Source organism: Stegastes partitus, unplaced genomic scaffold (assembly GCF_000690725.1).
Source record: "Stegastes partitus isolate 25-593 unplaced genomic scaffold, Stegastes_partitus-1.0.2 Scaffold4, whole genome shotgun sequence".
NCBI lineage: Eukaryota > Metazoa > Chordata > Actinopteri > Pomacentridae > Stegastes > Stegastes partitus.
In genome coordinates, this window is record NW_007577735.1 from 578,324 (window position 1) to 599,892 (window position 21,569).

The window sequence follows — 21,569 nt, forward strand, 5'->3', positions numbered from 1 at the left end:
TTTATGTTGATTTACAGCTACAGTGATTATAAAAATTATTCACCCCCCCCTTGGAAGTTTTCCCTTCTTAGATCTTCTAAACACTGAATAATGTTAAGTTAATTTGGCACTTTATGACAACAATAATAATTTTAAAAGATTCTTTCATGTCACTATGAAAACAAACTACTACAAAGTAATGTCAAGTAATTAAAATTATAAAATGTAAAGTGAGTGATTGCATAAGTATTCACCTCCTTTAAAGTGAGTCACCTAATTTTAACACAGGTGTAGCCAACTGGTGCTAAAAGTCACATCATTAGTGAAATGGGGATCATCTGAGTGCAGTAAATTTGCCTCACGTAACTGTAGTATTAAGACACCTGTATGGAAGGTCTAGTCACTGGTGAATCAGTACTGCTGCCTACAGCTACACCATGATGACAAATGAACACTCCAAGCAACTCTGTAAAAGGTTATTAATAGCATAAGTCATTGGATGGGTACAAGAACATTTCCAAGTTACTGAACATCCCTTGGAGTACAGTTTGATCCAGCATTAGGAAATGGAAAGAATGTGACATATGTATAAATCTGTTGAGAGCAGGCCATGCAACAAAGAGACTAGTGAGGGAGGTCACCAAGAAACCTATGACTCCTCTGAAGTAGTTACTTCAATGGCTGAGATGGGAGAGACCATTGTTATCTGTTTTTCACCAGTGAAACTTTAGGGGAGAGCGGCAAATAAAAACCGTCACTGACAGAAGCTCATTTAATCTCGACTACAGTTCACCAGAAGACATGTGAGACTCTGAAATCAGCTGGAAGAAAGTTCTTTGGTCTGATGAGACCAAAACAAAGCACCAATAATTCACATCATCACAAACACTGCTATGAAGCATGGTGGTGGCAGCATCATGATGTGGGGGTGTTGCTCCGCAGCAGGTCCTGTAAGGCTTGTAGAGGTAGAGAGCAAAATGAATGCAGTAGTAGTAGTCTAGTATAGGGATATCTTGGAGGACAGCCCTATGTCGTCTGCAAGAGAACTGTGACTTAGAGGAAGATTTGTTTTTCAGAAAGACAAGACACGAGGCATACTAATTACTAAACATTCTAATAATAATTTGATTTAACTGGGTTACAGACCCTTTAAATAATCCAGGAGAAGAGATGCAGGTGCTGTTGAGGAGGAAAGTTCCCCTATAAAGTCCCATAACACAACACCCAAATAACTAACAAATAAGAATCAGAGCATTTAATAACTCTGGACACGTATAGGTTCTGGATTGAAGACAGGTCAGCTTCAATGATTTTTTTTTCCTATTCATAAAACATTCAGGCCTTTAGCCTGGAATGCACAGGCCTAACAACACCACTGACAGCTCGGCTTCTTCTCCTGTGTGCCGAGGAAGAAAGAAAATCAATGCATTTGAAGTCAATCATGGGGTAATATTGTCAAAGTACTATACAGTTCATTAACTGACACAGCTCTTAATTTTAAAAGGGGTATATTAAAAGGGCATTGATCTTAAAACAGTCATAAAACGAAACGACTGATATTGAATTTTAAAGCAACTTTATTGTTATTGCCATGGAGGGATTAATGGAAAGGCCAGAGTCTATATTTGGAGTGACTGTTAACATTTCTTATGAGAAATATGCATAAAAAGAACCAAAAATGACTACAGGGGGACTCCCAGTGGCTTTTTGTAATTAAGCTTCTCTTAAATGATTGACTCCATGTTCACAGTAGAGGTGTGTTTGGGATCTTGAAACATTGGGAGTTTAGCCCAGTCAGGCAGTCTTCAGACTTTAAACTGATAAGTGTACCGTTTTCAAGTTCTTTCAGAGTTAAATAAAAATATAACATAAGACTGGGCTCAAGGCAAAATAAGATCATCCTATTTTCTTAACACATACTAATATTAATATATGTACACACAGTGATATCACAGAGAGTGCGGGATAGCTGGACCAGTGGTTCACACACTGTGCCTTGGAATAAGTCTTATTCATATGATTTACACAGCTCGGATTATATGTTAAGATGTGTCTTGGAAATACTCATTTTCATATATTTTTTTTAAATAATAATTTGGGTGACCAACCTTAAATAGTCCAAGATCAACTATATTATATTATTTCTGAAGGCTTGAGCAGAATGAGCAGAATAACAGATACATAGATATATGGTCATTAAAGAAAGAGTCTTGCTTTTGTAAAAATCAAAAAAGGCCTGATGACATCACTGACACTCAAATACTTATTATAACTTAGGATGTGTTTGTGTAGTTTAAGTAATTTCTTCTGTTGGGTTTCTATCAAGTGTATTGGCTGAGATCTGGGAACACGAAAATATAATTACAGGAAAATTTAATGGCTGAAGCATCGTCGGCTGCCAGACAGCTGGCATCCAAGCTGACAGTTTAACCAGGTTATGAAAGCCAGTTTGTCTGGTGGTAAAACCAAACATTCGAACATTGTTCAAAACCTGAAGGACGGCTTGACTGCCCACATTTCGTACCTTGTCTGGCTTCTTATCAGCGCTGCATCATATCATCATGCTGCGGTGTTATAAGTAGGCGGTTGCAGAGCCACAAAACAGTGCTCATATAGACCTTGTTTTATAATGAAGACAACAAAACACTGAAAGCTACAACAGACTGACTCCATCTGCAAGATTTAATAAAAACAAGAATAATATGCTGATATTATTGGCAATGATGCAGTTATTAAAATGAACGATGTTACTTTTAGGTTTGAGCATAACTGCTTTTGTTAAATATGCAAAAACTGAATGTTTTTTAATCTCGTAGGAACCACAAGTTGTGATTTATAGATAATTCATTTAGGTTGTGTTGCTGTCTACCTGTTCAATGTAACTCTAATATTTACTCTTTTTTTAAGCTCTGTTTTTGGTCTCCACCATCTAATAAAACTCTACTAATAAGAACAAATATGAGTGATCATCCACTTCAAGTGAAAACAAACAATCTGATTGAGCAAAGCAACATTTTTGTTTCCAGCTTTCCTTGGAAAGATAATAACAGCACTCATGTCTGTACTGTTTGCAAGTTATATATATCAGACATATCTATTGAGCTAAACAACATTTTAATTTAATGACTGAAAATGAACCAATGAATGACTACTCAGAAAATCTATTTATCTGAAAAAGGAGCACAAAACAGGAGCAGGAAAATTTGCTGAAAAGCATAAACGTAGGCTCAGGGCGCATTAAAAATAGAGCACTTTGGGCAATTTTCTAGCAAACATTGGCAACAAGAGTACATAGGCTCCTGTCACATTCTGTCCTGGAGAACAAGTAGCTGCACTTGTGATTCTGTTAGCTCAAAAACAGTCTTTTGAAAAGAATGGCAAGCAAAGACAATGTCCATCAGTGGACTGGTCTGTTTTTTATGCTCTGTAAACTGTTTCCAAAACATCAGAAAACTGGTCCAGCACCCATCGTACACCACACTGTAGAAACAAGCAACATCAATAAATCAAACAGAACAGATAGAGGTGACACATCAAGATTTATGTCTTGCACTTCCCAGAGTCAAAATGCCACAAGGAATTTTTATTTTTATCACCACATCTGTTAAAATATTACGTTTAACACGATATAATCATCAATACCAAATATGTTCTTAGGGTAAACCGACACATAAACTCCACACTATGTGCAATATGAGTGCTGTTTTCCGGGGTGAAGTTTCTGATTTGTAACAAAAAGCAAGATTCCTTCCCATCCACCAGAATTTACAAAAATGTAGGAAAGAGTCATAACAGTGAGAAAAAAAAACGCTTTTGAGAGATGACTCAGTGCTTCGCCACCAAATTACTCTGTCATAAGTGCTTTTCCCACTCGTGGGCAGTTTCAGTGCATGCAAAGAGTCATGAAACTCTGCCCTTCAGCTACACTGAGAATTAAATACTAATGCAATATAAACGTCCTGCAAGAAATACCACGGAAATAAAACATGTGCATTGATTTAGTTGCATATGCTTACTGCAACAACAGCTGAACTAGCATCTCTCTGACACAGGGTTAAATAATAGTACAGAGGTGTAAATATGATACTTGGTAGTTATACTGGCCTGGAGTGTATTGCAGTGTGCAGGAGTTCACTCAGGATGTCACAAGTGTTAGATGAGAAAGTTGGTGGCTGTTATGTCCATCCACCCATCCATCCATCATCTATACACCGCTTAATCCTCACTAGGGTCGCGGGGGGCTGGAGTCTATCCCAGCTGACTTAGAGTGAAGGCAGGGGACACTCTGGACAGGTCACCAGTCTATCACAGGGCTACACTTAGAGAGACAGACAATCAAGCACACTCACATTCACACCTACAGACAATTTAGAATCACCAATTCACCTCAACATGTTTTTGGACTGTGTGGGAGGAAGCTGGAGAACCCGGAGAGAACCCACGCTGCACGGAGAGAACATGCAAACTCCATGCAGAAAGATCCCAGTGTCCACACCTGGATGCAAACCGGCGACCTTCTTGCTGCGAGGCAACAGTGCTAACCACCGATCCATCTTGCAGCCCAAGAGGAAAACAAACTTAAACTAATACTGAAGCTAAACTGAAACAAAACAATAAAAATAAACTAGCTGGAAACTAACTTAAACGAAAACTACAATGAAAACAAAAATAAAAAATGAAATAAAAATAAAGAAGGAATAAAAACTACAAAACTATTACTGCCTAACTCTGGACCAACTTCGAAAAATCTGCAACATTTAACAAATTAACATGCTATAATGTGTTTTGTGTATTTAATCTGTGCACAAACTGAAATGTAAAGATGGCAAGCTGTGGTGTTGCAAGGAGTTAATGCTCTGCAGATATTTCTTGGCTGGGACTTCTGGAAGCCTCCACCGGTCAAATAAGCAGCTGTGGCTTCATATTTACTGTACAGACATGAGAGTGATATCAGTTTTCTGATCAATCTCTCAGCAACAGTGACCCAAAACATCAGGTTCCTCTCTATACCCACGACACTTTGGATCTCCCATGTGACACGCTACACCCAGAATTATTTGCAGGAAAATGTCTGCCCAGTGTAGCGTCTCCTGAGCGCCGGTGAGGCCTGTGTTTATGACACTGAGGATTTACATTTGACTGGGAATGTGAGTTAAGCCGTCTGCTTTTTTCCAAACGGCTGTTTGATACATTTGAACGGATGGATGTCTTGACTGAGCGTTTTGTTTCCTGACTGCAGCAGTGTGGTGAGGAACCAGACTTGTGCACTGCGTTGGTGTTTGACTCATAAGGTGATGTTGTCACTCCGACATGAGGCTGCTGCAGGATTGTTAGCTGCTCTGTGTTTTCTCTGGGGACAGATGATGATGATGATGGTGATGTAGCTTCTTGGCTGGAAGAAGAATACAAACAAACAAACAAAAACAAACATAATTACCATGGCTATTCTTCTCACAGTTTTAAAAGTGGTTTGTTGTTATGAGTTAGCTGTGCTGCAGGGTGTTGGTTGTACTGGGAATTTGAATTATGCTATAGACAAACACCACATCGAAGCACAAAATGGGAGTGATTCAACTCTAAGAATGTTTGGTATTGAAGTCATTAGCTTTGATGGCAGGTCTGGCCTGAAATCAAACACCTCAACAAAGGAGAGGCATATTGGATCAGTGCCATGAGGGCAGCTAGTTACCCTGTGCTCAACAAGGAGTTTGACTTTTCACCCGACTTATATTCATTACCTAACCTAAAACTTTTTTCCTTTTAAAGGTTCCTTAAATGTGTTCAACCAGATTTTTCTCTCTAAAGATACCACTGATTGCTATTTCTTCAGTGCATCTGCATTTGTGGTTTTACTTTATTGACTTATGTTATCAAAGTGTTTGGTTCCTGTTGTGGAGTTTATCCTCCTTTGTCCACACATTCTTTAACTAGGAAAGTGTTTTTTTTTTTTTCTTTCTTTCTTTTTACCAGTCTGTGAGAGGGCCTTGTTTTTTTGTGTTTTGTTTGTTTGTTTGTTTTGTTTATAATTTTATTTCTTGTGCTGTATTGGTAGTGTGATGCCTCCAGAGGCCAGAGAGAGAATAATGCAGGTACTCAGCGTTGAACACCTGATGTGTGTTTACATCTTTACAGTGTAATTTTAGTGTCTCCAGCCCGCTGAAATAAAGGCAGCTTACTTTTCGAATCCATGTGGAGTGCTTAGACCTTGATTTTTTTCATGGCTTTTCTTTGATTTTAATTCTTCTACCCTCCTTAATCTCTAAATACACACTGAACCTTTGCACATATTCATTCTTCTTTGTATTAACTGTGGAACTAAAACTGGAAGTAAATATATTTTAAAGACTGGAAGCATGTAAAAATGAGCAGCTAGCTCCATCCAGCAAATCCACCAAATTTGCCAAACAACACATTCATAGCTCGCTAATTAACATGTTGCGTCAAGTGTGTGAACTGAACAAATGAGATATAATATCTATAATAAGATATTTGTGAACTTTAGAGGTGCTGGTAGACATGTTTTTGAGCTTTAAACAGAGCCAGGCTAACTGTTTCTCTATTTCTGGTCTTGATGCTAAGTTGTGCTAAGCTAATCTAACTGGTTCCTGGCTGAAGCTTCATATCTGCTGTGCAGACATAAGATTGGTTATAATCTTCTCAACTCTATCTGCAAGAAATTAAATAAGAAAATTTGGCAAAATGTTGAGTCTTTTCTTTAATATCCCACAGACTTAAAACGCAGTAACAATGCTAACAAATTCAAACAAAACAATGTTTCATAGCTTTGGAATCATTTACTCAACCAGATATGGCTAATATTTGACAGCTAAATCAGTGACTGTGAACTTAAACTTGTTGTAACAGATTTTTATTTTTGTTGGCTACTTGGGAGAAGCTGAAACAAGTTGTGGCGATGACAATGACATCATTAACTCAGCAACTTTTATTTGGCTAACTAGCTAGCAAACCTATCCCCACACTCTCTTCAGCTGCGTTTTTGGTCTTTACCAAGTCTTTGAGCAAAATGTGTGTCTCTTCTTGCACAAAAAGTCTTGGCTGTTTAGATTGTACAGATTGTATTGGACAGCAGTGGCTGAAAACATTGTCACAAAAACAGTGAAAGTGAACCAAAACTGTAAATTTGTAAGCCTTACAGTTGAATAATCTGTTGAAACTTGCTGTAAAGCCACAGGGAGCTTCACATTTGGTTAATCAATACGAGAAACCCTTTTCTTAACGTGTGATTGTTTTTCCTTTTTATAATTTGGTGCATTTTTATCCAAAAGAACTAAACAAAAAAATGTCTGTCATAGCTGATTGAAAGATGAACACGTCTGGAGCTACTGGTGATGTGTTAAAAGGAAAAAAATCACCAAAAAAGCCTCTTACTGGAGTTTTTGTTCCAGGAGCTGCAAGTTCTTTCTCTCATTGATTGGGTAGGAGCGAAAAAACAGCATCCCTATCAGCAGAAGTGTGATGGGAACTGGTGAGAACAGCACAATCAGAGCCGCCACCACTCCGTCACCGTGGTTACACGCACCTGCTTTGTAGCCCACAAACCTGTGGAAAAGAAAACACAAAATGTGACGGACCAACTGATGCACGCACACAACAAACACAAGCAGTGAGTGTACGGAAGTGTGACTCACTGTAATGTCATGGTTGAGAGTCCAACAGACAGTCCGCCTGCCAGCTTACTGCAGAAGGCATAGCAGGAGAAAAACAGAGGCTCCAGGTCTTTACAGGACGGATGGCTCACAGCAAAGTCATCCACCACATCTGGGAGCATTGACCTGTAGAAGATCCGGCACAAGCTGACTTATCACATGTCAAAACCACATGTCAATTATAATGAAGATTTCTGAGCAGTCAACAGAACACATCGTTTCTGAATATTCATCAGTAGCCAGGGTCAAGTGGATGAAAGATTCATGTGCACCACATTCACTTCTAACACTGATTAGATCTGACAGTGGCCTTAGAAAGGACTGCAAACTCTGTATCCAAGCTGGGAAGTGACTCACCAGGGCAGCAAGAATATGGTTGCCACGCTGAACCCCATCAAAATGCACATACTCATGAAGACTGGCAGGTTACTGGGAACACAGGCAACTACAATCACTGCTGGGATGAAGAGCTGTGAAATGCATAAAAAGGCCGCACAGGTGAGAGGAAAATCCAAAGTGTGGAAAGCTACTCTTTTCATGAAACTACAGGAATTTCTGATTTCTTACAGATAAGCCGATGAAAACTGTGGTCTTTTTTCCAATTCTCAGAAGAACTATTTGCCACAGAGGTACTGCTATTGAGGCAGAAGCCTGTGGAGATGATGAAATGCAAAGTGCATCTAAAATGCTTTAAAAGCTACTGAAATCCTGCATTCATAAATGTCCTGTGAAGCAGATAGTAATGGATTTTTGTCAGTTAGTTGCATATTACCAGTAAAACCAGCAGGAGGTGCTGGAACTGGGCTCCCAGCCCAGCGGCATGACTGCAAAAAAGTGCAAAATTACCCAAAGACATCTGAGAGGGAGAAGAAAAAGTTAACACACATTAACAAATGCATACATGACTTTGAGAAAAAACAAACACACACACACACACACACACACACACAAATAGAAAATCTTGATGATTGGGATTTTTAGATAATGAATTTCTCTGTTTTTCATTAGAACCAGTGTGCAGAGGAATGCAGCACAAATCAAACTGTACCTGAAAAGCAAATGCACTGAACACAAAGCCGAGCACCAGGCGTTGGTAAGGAACGTGGCATATGAGCATCTTTAGTGAGGTCAGATAGGATGGTCTTAGTTTGTCATCAGAGCAGAGAGGGGCTAAAAATGAAATGAAAATTAGGTTTAAATAGGAAACAGAGTAGAGTACCAGGTTTATTGTAATTACATTGTTTCTAAGTTGAACAGTAGGTTTTATTGAAAATACAGCCCTCAAAATAGAAACTCAAGGCAAAAAGTAAACATAGTACCTGTAATCACTAAAACAGATTTAAAAACCTATGATCCCTTAAACTAAAAGGAATACAGGAAGATCAGTAACTAAGTTTATAAAAAAAAACTGTGGACACACCGCTGCAGCAGTAATCAGAAAGTATAGAACTAGTCATAGTACCACTAATCAGAGTCACAGTGGTCGTCCTAACATGGTGCCAGAGAAAATGCACCACTTGCACAATTTTGCATTAAAAAACTGGGAAATGACTATCAGGGGAAATCAGCTCCTATGACGGCTCAGAGAGTGTGAATGACATTGCACAGCATCTACCGCTATGGATGAGCATCCAGAAAAACAACCTTTGCTCACTCTTCTGCACAAAAATGCAAAATTAAACATCGCTAAAGAACATGCATGAAAATCTGATAAATGCTGGGAGCACATTCTTTGGCGAGATGAGACCAAGATTCATTTGTTTGGCTCAAATGGGGTCCAGAGTGTTTGTTGTGAACAAGGCCAGGACGACCACAGTGGAGCATGGACGTGGGGGTGTGATGATTAGGGGCTGCATGAATGCAAAAGGTGTTGGGAGATGATAGTTACACCTGGCAGCATGAATGCCTGTAGAAATAGCAAAGTATTGGCTGACAGGAGAAGGTCTATTCCAGCATGATAATCTAAAGCACACCACCGAAAGAGGAGAAGAAGAAGAAGAAGAAGAACTTTATTTATACAGCACCTTTCACAGAATAAAATCACAAAGTGCTTTTATTCTTTAGAGTCTCTAAAGAGGAACAAAGTGAAACCTACAATCTGCCATTTATAAACAAATGCTGTGTTCTTAATTTACACTCATATTGTTGACAAATAAATCACAACCCACATCTATTTCAACAACAACAACAACAACAAAGACGAATCTTAAGTATAGTGTCATCTCTAAATGACTCACCCCGCTGCTCCTTCACTCCCAGGAAGAGAACCAGACTGCAGAGGAAAAACAAGGCACCCATGACCAGAGCGGAGGTCAGGAAGGCCTTTTCCTGGGGGCGAAATGCACAATGAAACTAACAAATAAATAAAGCACACAATGTTGTCTACAAGCTCTGTCTTGCCTGCTTAAAATGTATGACTTGTGTGAAGTTATTCCACTTTAAAGTTTGGTTGTGCGGCATTATAATTAACTTTAGCTTGATTATCGGCTTCACTTCAACACACGTTTGAAAGAAACACTCATTTTTCGGCAAGATGATTGATACAACTGTGTACAAAGATATTAAGGAGGAGCTAGAGATAGACAGTTGGTAAGAACAAAAACATACAAGCAACTGTTTAGTACAAATTAAGAAAACTTTAATGTGTTTTAATGGTGGAGTTTTTAAGCTTGACTATATGCCAAGATTTGACCAAGTTTAAATTAGATGTAAAGGTAAATGAAAAAAGAGCAGATTACATTCATTTACTGGAGACCTAAATCTTAAAATTAAAGTCTAATAATTGATGTTATCAGGGTTTTATTTGAACCCCAAAAGGGAGCCTGGTGTCCACAATGTGGCTGAAGAAAGATGTTTAAGTCCCCACAACATGAGTGATACAAGCGCACACATGGGCGAACACAACAATGTCAAGCTAAGAACAGTAAATTACAGGGTAACTTAATATCCCTGGGACCGTGTGAGCACAATGCTAAAGCAGTGCTGCTCGGCTGCTGCAGAAATATGAGCTCAGTCACAGTGACCACTTTTATTTAAACTGCATATCTGTATGTACCGTCTCCTGAAGTGAAGCAGGTTGTGGTGCAGATGTGCTCTGAGGTGTTTGGTCCAGCTGCTGACAGGCCTCCTGCTTCTCTGAGTTGTACACGGACACGACTTGTCCCTGAATCACCGACGCCAGCAGCATCGCCACCACCTCCACACTCATTCCTGGTCAAAGCAGGACAGGAACGCAGAGTTTTCTACATTTTGTTTGGCCTGACGCCTGCGATGGATGTAGTTTCTCTTACTGTAGGCGGTGGCAGAGTCTCTGTCTCGCTGATCTCCCCCCAGGAACATGTTCAGAGAGAGGTAGGGGACGTTGTAGCACTGTTCGCACATGACAGGAGGAAAACATGACGCCAAGTGACAGCACATGAGCGGTGTGAAACTTGGTAGCCATGGTGACGTGGCTCAGAGCAAAATGGCAGCACAAACAGTGACATGAGAATCGTATGAAATCCTGTCACCATGGCGACATGAGAAAAATGAAGAGAAAAAACTTGGAGGAGGAGACTGAAACACAAGATGGTAGAGATGACAAAACACTGTTGGAACAATGACTTCAAGTCCTGACTTAACACTTAAATGCACCTAATTTCCTTGACTCATAAGTATTATCAGAAAGAGTAACGTATGTAAAGTAAATGTGTTTGGTTTGTTTTTCTTCTACCTGACGTTTTCAGATTGTTACTGATGTTGCATAACAGTGAAAGCAGCATTTTGTTTATCCATCCATCCATCATCTATACACCACTTAATCCTCATTAGGGTCATGGGGGGCTGGAGCCTATCCCAGCTGACTTAGGGTGAAGGCAGGGGACACCCTGGACAGGTCGCCAGTCTATCACAGGGCTACACTTAGAGACAGACAACCAAGCACACTCACATTCACACCTACAGACAATTTATAATCACCAATTAACCTCAACATGTTTTTGGACTGTGTGGGAAGAAGCCGGAGAACCCAGAGAGAACCCACGCTGCACGGGGAGAACATGCAAACGCTACGCAGAAAGATCCAAGTGTCCTTCTTGCTGCGACGCAACGGTGCTAACCACCGATCCACCTTGCAGCCCCATTTTATTTATTTACTATTTATACACTATTCCGGGGCATCCACTTAGACACTTTACACACTTCACACAAACACTTACTACTAACCTTTGTTTATTGTATTGTATTCTGGAAGAACAATTTCCTCCAGGATGAAAAAAGTTGATCTTATCGTACTTTGTCTTATCTTATACTACTATTATACCCCCAGGGGACAAATAAAGTTATTTTGATTGAATTAAATTTAAATAGTAGCCACTTTATTCCAGTGGTTTATAACAGGAAGGATTAGACCCCTTCAACACAGATCTAAGGGGTTTTGGGTTAAAAAACTAGAGACTAAAAGAAACAACAAAGTTCAGATTCACACATGTGAGATTCTTCAAATACTTTGTTTTTTTTGTGAAATATATTTCTAAAATTTGAATTTTTTGCTCCACAACATCATGATCATCAGTGGGGATACTTTGTAGGATCACATAAATGTCTCTTACAAGGGGCCTTAAATGGACACTACTGCTTTTTGTAATGGGTTTCTTTGGTATTTTATGTGCTAATCATACATTTTTATGTGAAATCCTAATTTTCACACAGGAAAAAAGCTGAAACATTTCCCTCTGATGTAAACTTGAAGAGTAAAGTAACGTAAAATGAAATGTACCTGAAAATTGCAGTTCATTATTTCCTATCATTGTAAACTTACACCGACTTACACTCATGAGGGTCTCGAACAGGCAAGCAGCTACCAGGAACCACAGAACGCTGACGGCCTCAGACGTGGAGCCTCGTGGCACAAACCACAGCAGCAGATAGGACAGAACACCAAATGGAGTGGAAAGAACCAGCCTGTGAGAGAAACATGGATGGCTCTTCTGAATGCGGATGGATGAATTTGTTGCTAAATTGGACATCCAGTGTGTGTTCAACATGTAGCTCCACCAACCGACCATGGAGTGAGTTTGCCGATGGGTGTCCAGTTACTGCGGCTCACCAGGTATCCCAGCAGAGGGTCCGTCACAGCATCCCAGGCCCGACTCACAAATAAAATCATGGAGACGTAGGAGGCCTCCATCTGTGGTAAATTAGAAGCTGACAGACTTTATCTAGAAACTGAAAGCAGCAGCACATGTTCATAAGGACAATTTGAACTTTTACCTGCACAACATCCAGAAGGAAAATCTGCAAGGAGATACTAATAGCTACTGTGGTGATCTGATAAGGAACCCCACCTGCAGCATAACACAACTTCCTGGCAAGAGGAATCCCCCCCGACCCCTGTGAGCATCAGAGAGGAGAACATTTCTGATGAATGTGGTGTCCACTAAAACATCAGCTCAGATATTAGACAGTTTTTCTCCACTTATTTGATGCACACAATCTCCAACTGTGCTTGTAATGGTTTGAATTCTGTTTTCACATTAAAAGCACATGGAACAGAGAAATCTGTGTTTTACTGTGTGAAACCCTGCAGAGGCACAAAACTGTTGATTCAATGATCAGCACAAAATCATTCCATCTGAAATCATCACGTTTTTAGAACAATTTCTAATTGACCAGCTCTGATTTGCCAGAAAATTTTATAGCATAAAATACTGATATTTATAAAGATATTTGTAAATCTTTTGATTTGCACATGCCCGTCCACCTACTTTTAGTTTAAGTTTTGGCATATGAAATTTGAGGCTGTTTGAACGACAATATGTTGGAAACTATTAAAAATCAAAGCCTGACATTTCCACTGTGGTCTCTGATCATGTATTTGACTTAAAATCTGCAATATTGGACAAACACTGGACAAATAGATCATATAATCTCTTATTATAGATTAGTTGAAATATGAGAAGTCCCATCTTTGAGCACACATTAATAAAAAAAAAAAAATCTGATAATGCAAGTCAACCAGTGATACTCTCTGAACCATATCACGAACCATTACATGCCACAATTATACAAAACAAAACATACTGAATGCTTTTTATATGACATGCTTGATCACAAAAAGACAAACTTTTAGAACTGATTGAGCAGGTATAGTTGTACCATAAAAAAAACAAACATTTGCTAGATGGTCTAATCCAAGTGGAGGAGGATTCTGGAGCTACAAAATGTTTTTTGGAATATAACTAAGGAAATAATTTTTCATTTTTCTGACTACACTTCTTTGGTTTGCAGGAGACCTGTCATGTAGTTTGTATAATGTCTTTGGGAATGTTGGGAAAAAGTTTCAAGCAAATCAGAGATGGTTGTGTGGAAGACCCCCCCATGATTGGCGATGGAATGACCCATGTAAGAGGACGCTGCAGGACAGTTAATCCAGGAAATAGATGCAAAAAAAAAAAAAGAGGTGAAACAGCTGTGTTGCAGTACATCAGAATATAAACTGAGAAAAATCCACGATCGGAGTGTTGCAAAAAAAAAAAAAACACACAACAAAAAACCTCAATCATATCAATAATCATTTTATCTCAAATAAGAATCTTACAAAAAATAATCACAGCTCAAAGTCTATAAATCATGCAAATGACAAGAAAGAGACTATAATCTGGATATTAATAATTCCTAAATAACTGCTGCTTTGAACTTGTGATACGAAAGTTGAAAGAAGTGGTTGTTTCACATCTTCTGTCTTAAGTGAAGAGTTTTTTGTGTTTGAGTTTGAGAAGAAAAAAACTTCTCCAGCATGCATTGCACTAAAACAAGCTAAATTTGTTTTTTTTTTTAAAAACAAAACACATAAGGTCTACTTGAACCTGCAGAGAAACGCGTTAAATAATCATTTTAGCTGAAAAATTACTAATGATTCCAACAAAACATTTGGAATGCAAATGCAAAAATAGAAAAGTTTCTTACCATTTGCTGGCCGTTGCTGCATGGGTTCCTGTCCGCAGGCTGCTTTAGTAACTGATTCTTTAATGTCTGGAGCTGGTTTGTAAAATTCTTAAGACAATTCATCGTCTAAAGTGAGAAAGAATAATGCCACATGTGCACCGCTGTGGGGATCAGACAACAATAGCGCTCCTCATACATGCACGGTTTCACGTAAGTCCCTCTTGTCTGGAATCTGGTTGAACAACTCTTTTGTATTTAAAGTGAGGTTTGACTTATTCAGGGCAACAACAAAGCTTATAAATCATTAATGACTGTGATTCATTTTAGACTCATTTAAAGTCACTTCAGCTCTGTTTTAATTGAGTTGCAGATCTAGAAAGCAATTAAAATAAGCATGAGAAAATTTCCAGATGTGCACAACAAATATTCAGGATTTGAATTCAGATTTAAAGAGCTCAACATTTCCACAGACTCCTGCCTCACTAGCTGTTTCTCTTTGCCAGGTAATTTTTCAGTAAAACCAAGAAAAGAGGACACAGTTCTTGCCAAACAGAACAAAACGTTCCAGCACAGACTGCTCTGACCTCTTGTGGAACAGCGGTGAAGTTTTTCCTCCATCAGATGAAGCCTGTTGATCCTGTTCCTCCTCATGAACACAATGTTCTTTCTCTACAGGCCAATATTTGCAAAATGGCAAACTTTTTTTCTTGTTTTTTTTTTTAAGTAATATCACAAATTTACTTACAATTTCCTAAAAACACAATGAAGAGTGCGACCTCAGGCTCTGATTCCACTGAGTAAATATATCACTGCAGCCAGATGAATTAAACAGTCATGTGAAAACAGATGTGCAATGTTGCCTTTTTTTTTTCTTTTTTTTAATTATAACAAGCCAACATTAGATCCTCTTTGAAACAGTTCTTATTAAAGTAAATGAAAATAAAGAAGATGCACTCAAAAAAAAAGACACATATCAGTTTCATAATTCATACACATTCTACATTTATCGCACCTTCAGATCCAAATTAGAATCAGATGTTTCAGGTTAGGTGCCAATGATAACCTCTATTTCAGGAGTGACGGGTTGAACCTGTCTTATTCAGGTGTAGTTTTTGTTACTGAAGTGTGCAATATCAACATGCCAAGATCTAAAGAGCTCTCTGACGCCTTCAGAGAAGAAAGGAAAAGGATTGTGTATGTCTCTAGGTCTATGTAAAAGCTGTGTAGACTTCAAATGACTGCCACTTTGTCTAGCACTTCTGTTTGTCCTTCCAACAAATTCAGCCCAAGAGCAGAGTGTTTGATGCAAAAAGAAATCTAATATATATACATATATATTACCTAGGATCTGCTGGTTACTCTTGCAGCTGATGGTGTCAAAGTCTCCACCAGAAAGAGTTGGCACAAATTGCATGGGGTATATGCCAGGAGTCAACCTTTTGTTTTAACTTTTAAAGAAAAACTACACTTTGCAAATATATGGGAAGGTAAAAAGAACGACTTCTGGAATAATGTGCTCTGGACATAAATCAGAGACAGAGTTGTTTGGTCACAGCAGCAGCAAACATGTTGGGTGCAGACCAAAAACAGCTTTTCAGGAGAAGGACTTCATACCAGGTATGAAAATGGTGGTGGAAAAGTTATAGTTTGGGGTTGATTCAGTGCCTCAGAGACTGATCAGCTCACAGTCATTGATTTAGCTACAAATTCTGCACCATAGAAAGGAGTTCTTGTAGGTCATCCGATCTGTCTGGAGGTCCTTCCAACATGATAATGATTCTATAAGCACACTAGCAAATCCACCATAGATCCATCCATCCATCCATTTTCTATACACCGTTTAAATCCCTCGGATTTAAAACTGGCTGTACACGCAAGAAAACCCTTGAACATCTTGCAGCTGAAGGAGTTCTACCTAAAAGAGTGCCCAAACATGTCACTAAGCTGATGTCTGTGAAATTATAAAACGCCTACAAGAAGCTATTTTTCCGAAAGGAGGCAATCCTTGCTTATCAGTTGAAATAGAAAAATAATATATCTATGATATTTTTGCTGAATAAATAGTAATTAAAAAAAAAACTAATTTTTTTCTTGTTGTGTTGTCAAAGTATGTAGTAGTAGTTTTATGTAGGCACTATTTCAGTTAATAGCCTCTGCAAAAAAAAAAAAGTTTGTATAAGACATGAATTAAAAAAGCTAGTATATTATTGGTGTGAATCTTTAAAATATATCACAGAGAGGACCAAAACATGATGCTTGCATCATTTCATCTTTAATCCCATTCATCCATCCATTTACAGCAGATTTTGATTTGTTGAGTTTTGAAGTCACTTCAATGGACGTCTCATTAGGAAACACAGATATCCACAATTGAAAATGAAAAATAAAACAAGCAAAGAAAGTATCACCAATTTTCTAAATTTGCAAAACAAAACAGAAGAAAGGGATTGGACACAATGGAAGTAAACTCAGTAAACTAACTGGCAAACAAATTTCATCCATCATAACCACATAGCTCAGAGTGAAGGTAAAGCTTTCACTTTTAATTTAAAGCTTATAAACTATTAACAACATCCTATAAATTGGTGCTCTTGGCTGCATTTTCCTTGGCCTGCCTGAGTCCATAGAGCCATTTGATCACTCTTGCGTTCCTCTCAATGACAGAAACACCATAAGGAACACGATCCGCAGCTTTGCCAGCGTCCTCCTCCTCGTCATCATCTTCGTCTTGTCTGTTGGACCCTGCACACTCAGAACCAGGAGCGCTCACGCTGCGGAAACGAGCGAGCGACAGAACATCAGAACTGGACCCAGTCAGGTCCTGCAGGTCTGCAGGGTCCAAACCACACAGGTTAAAGAAGCGCTCGAGCTCCGTCCCGGCTCGGGAGTACCGGTCGCTCATGTCCGACTTGGACCGGGTCAGAGAGGGACGTTTTCTGGAGCTGGAGGAAGACAAACGGGTAAATGCAGGGGAGGGAGGAGGAAAAACAGGGAGGCTGGGGGGAGGTAGAGCAGGGACAGGGGCTGCAGCTGGAGAGGAGGGACAGTTGTCAGGCTTTGATGGTGCAACAACTGGTTTCAGAGGAGTCGGAACAGGAGGTTTCCTGGTGTGGAAGAGGTGAGCAGCAGCCGGGCGGAGTAGAAACTGGGAGTGTAGAGGGACGGGCTGAAGAGGCTGCCGGATAAACTGAGGTGGTCTGCAGGCCGTCCTCACAGCAGAGGCCTGAGGCATGACGTCAACCCGGCGTACGGTCCCTGCAGCTGGAGAGCCAGGAGAGCCTGGACTCTCAACCCTGGCTGGACCGGATGCTTTTAATCTCACTTTAGCTGGAGTGGACCAGTCAGGACGTGGAGGTATGCATGGCCGCTCCTTCTTCTGTTGAGGAGCTGGACAGGGAGAGTCGTGTGCAGCAGTGGTAGCACTGTCTGGAGGTGAACTGTCCTCTGACCTTGCACTGGACTGAGGTACATCACTCACATCGCTAATGAGGTTACTGAGGTGCTCCAAGTTGAGCTGGACTCCCTCCTGCTTCGCCTTGGTTGGGGTCGGGGTCTTTCTGGTGGGCCGCAGAGCAGCTCCAGGGTTCAGCAGAGGCTTCCGCACTTCAGGAGGCCGGACCGGCTGCTGCTTGGAAAGGGCCACCTGACTTTTGACATATTTAGCCTTGTCTGCTTCCAGCCTCTCCACGGCACTCTGCTTTGGCCTGACCGTCGCTGGTGAGCACTGCCGGTAGAAATCTGGATCCACTGGCCCTTTGGGTCGCAGGCGTAGGGGCGAAGCAGCGGCAGCAGTCCTCGCCGGTTGCCTCACTGGCCTTTGGAGCATCTCCACAGGCATTCTGTAAACTAACGACTGTCCACTCTCGGTTTACACCGTGGAACAAAAATCCCTTTGTACCTCAGTGTTATCCTTTATTTGCACCTCTGTGTGGCCTTCTCATGATCATCTCCATGCCATCTTTGAAGAGATGTAACCTCTGCATCTCAGCTGGATCTCTGGCATTTGGGCTTTCTGAAGGAAATGCAATAAAGAGCAGTCAATACAAACATTTACCCTAAAAGACAAACAGGAATCTCTTTCTCAGACGCTCTGAAACTCCACAATGACTCCACACTCGTAAACCCTCCCATTCATTTATGACTGCAGCCAATCACTCTCCACAGTTCTACTCCATCTCACAAGTTCATTGGCTGCCGGCGCCGTCGGATTTGAACAATCACTTGCAGTCATCCATCTCTCCGCAGACAAACGCACAATAAAACTGACACTTCATTTTCAGTCAGTAGAAGGATTGTTACAAAGAGAGGCAGGAGTGTGTGCGAGTGTGAGGGGTGATGGGGAGGTGCATCAGGACAGCTGTCAACAAGCTATTGTCTGGTGGCGATGCAGAGCAGATCACACACACCAACAGCTGCTATGGGAACAATGACTCCTCATCTTTAAATAAAGCAGCCAGTTGCCAGGGTTTGGTGCAGGCTACTTCCTGAACCACAAGCCACTGTAGGTTAAATGAAGTCCAACCCCCCCTCAAAAAACAACAATAAAGAGGCTCAACATTTTACAGTTAAATCCTTCAAACGGTGAAGGTCAGACAGTCTTTCTGCACTACTCATAACACTTCAGATCCTGTGTGTGTGTCAGAAATGAGTTGCTTGAACAGTCTGCATCTGCCAGTCAAATTCTCTACATATTTGTCATTCCAGTCTGAGCCGGGCCAAACTCCTGCTGACAGAGCTGTGAAACTTTCAGTTCCGCCGGTCTTACCTGCCTCAGCGCCAGTGTACCAAAACAAAGCGATCTGATTAGAAGCAGCAGCACAATGTGTCATTAAGATAGCGGGTGAGGGTGTTACAAACCAAAGAGGAATGCAATGAGGTGGGCCACACAAACAAAAATAGAGCCACTAATTTAATGTTTGAGAGTCAAGTGCTGGCATGTTCTTCTGCTCAGAGTAAGAGACAAACAAGGAGCGAAGCAGGAAGTCAAACAGAAGTGACACAGACTCTCAAAAGGGCAGGTAAACAACAAAGACTACCCACATGTACTCTGGACTCGAGGCCTACGCTCTAGTCCTGCCCTGACAAGCTCAAGTCTGCCTGTATGAAGGTGTAGGTTAATCACAACAGGTTTTCTTTCAGTTTTTCTACAGTACACTCACCTTGATAGTCGGTGTTGAGCTCCTGAGCCTCTTCTTGGTTTTCCTGGTTACGTCCCAGCGAACACAAGGCACTGTCCAGCCCAGGAGAGTCAGCGTGAGTGTGTTGGAAACCACTTAACAGCTCAAGACAAACCTGTTTGACAACTCATGTGTGCTGCTCCTGGGCCCGCCCACTTTCTCCCGATTGGTCCAATCTGTGACCTACAAGGAAACACACTGACTCCTGTGGTCACATGACCCTGCCATTGTTTCATCCTGCTGGCTGGATGATAAGCACTTTGTTTCCTGGAAGAGGTGTTCCAGTGCTAAAAAAAAAATTAAAAAATCAATTTAAAGAAAGTCAGGTATTTAAAATGTTAATAAAAGTATGTAAGTCTAATCAGAAAAGCAGTCTGTGCTGTGAGAGTTTTATGTATATGAGCTGTAGAAGTACTGCTTTAAAAATTCTTCCTTATCTCTCTGCTTTGATGAAGGTGCTTTACTTAAGTAGATTCTATCAATTTGAAATTACACTTTGTCTCTTCAAGCTGTTTTTTTTTTCTTCTAATTTTGGCAAACAATTATGCTAGTTTAGCATTCTGTGTTTAACAATTGTTGACATTTTTGTGCTGCAACCCAGCTGTGTTTTCTTTGAGTAGCACGACTGAGCAAATACAAGGAAAAAACATGTTCTACATTATACATTTGGATAAAGCAAATGGAAAAAATAGAAACTTCAGGTTGACTTGCCTTAAAATTTGAGTAGCACCAATGCTAATTTAAGAGGAATTGAGTGGCTTAAGTAGATCTAACTTAAACCAGTGGCATTTATCTTACGCGATAGTTTAATTTAGATAAACTTAATACAATTGCATGTTGCCATTTGAAGCAAATAATTTAAGATGCTCCTTTATTTAATTATTTCTTTCTTTTGTTTTTTTACTTTTGTAGCTGGTTGCAATGGAGCTCATTTAAACAATGCAGGAGTCTGAATTAGACAAGCAGTGATTATTTTCTCATTTAATTTATTGATATGTGGTGTGTAAAAATCCGTAAAATAATGAAAATTGCCTGCCACAAGTCGTCATAACACAACGTGACGGCTTTACAAGTTTTTTTTGCTTTTGTCCAAACTGCAAAATGGCATCAACATCAGTATCAGTGATAAATGGTTTCTTATGAATTATTATTCATCAACTTAAAACAAACAGATTACATCTGTCAGGCTAAAAGTTTACAGTTTTCTTTTAAAATGTGACATACAGATAAAAATGGTATAATTTCCTCCTTTTGCCAGGTGAATGTGTGCATCTGCACCTGCCAGTAATTCATCAGGATGAGAGTGGGCATTAGATTATGTTAATTCCAGTACAGGAGAGAGAGACGATGTTCTCTGCAATTAGTTGGAAAAAATGTGTGCATATATTTGCAATTGGCCAGAATGAGTTGGAAAATATTTCCATCTCGGGTTCTGGCAAAAATCCAATATGGTCCACCCTGTTTACAAATGGTTGAATTTTCTGTCGTGTACGTTGCTTCATTCAACCGCTGCTGAGATCATAGGTCCTCAATACTACACGCTGACACAGCTTCTGCTCTTCAAAAGGTCCACGCCGAGTGTGCGTAAAGTGTGAAAAACAACACACATTTAGATAAACCAGTTGGACAATTTTACTCATGTACATCATGTGATCAGAGAAACACAAGGCTTTACAATCTCTTTCTTTTACCCCAAATAAAACACGACTGAACAGTGACCTACACCAAGTATACAAAAATAGATGACCTTTAAATCAGGCGTGACTACAGACGTGAAGAATGTGTACAGGCTTTGCAGAATTTCATTTGGACACAAAACCTC

The 21,569-nt window shown here is 40.0% G+C and overlaps 2 protein-coding genes across 2 annotated transcripts; both read right to left on the bottom strand.

Annotated features, from left to right (window-relative positions):
• Positions 1–7,364: 7,364 nt before the first annotated feature.
• mfsd2al2 (major facilitator superfamily domain containing 2a-like 2) lies at positions 7,365–15,984 on the bottom strand. The gene is made up of 14 exons (XM_008279131.1): positions 15,912–15,984; positions 13,196–13,206; positions 12,897–13,016; positions 12,689–12,813; positions 12,455–12,587; positions 10,937–11,015; positions 10,702–10,856; positions 9,884–9,974; positions 8,695–8,816; positions 8,419–8,502; positions 8,214–8,297; positions 8,004–8,116; positions 7,629–7,772; positions 7,365–7,539 (listed from the first exon to the last, which is right to left on the bottom strand). The coding sequence occupies exons 1-14, from the start codon at positions 15,982–15,984 to the stop codon at positions 7,365–7,367; spliced, it is 1,509 nt and encodes a 502-aa protein (XP_008277353.1).
• Positions 15,985–16,823: 839 nt separating this feature from the next.
• Positions 16,824–19,830, bottom strand: fam110a (family with sequence similarity 110 member A). Its single transcript, XM_008278067.1, has 2 exons — positions 19,730–19,830; positions 16,824–18,582 (listed from the first exon to the last, which is right to left on the bottom strand). Exon 2 carries the CDS (start codon positions 18,406–18,408, stop codon positions 17,146–17,148), a length of 1,263 nt encoding a protein of 420 aa, XP_008276289.1. The 5' UTR covers positions 18,409–18,582; positions 19,730–19,830; the 3' UTR covers positions 16,824–17,145.
• Positions 19,831–21,569: the final 1,739 nt, after the last annotated feature.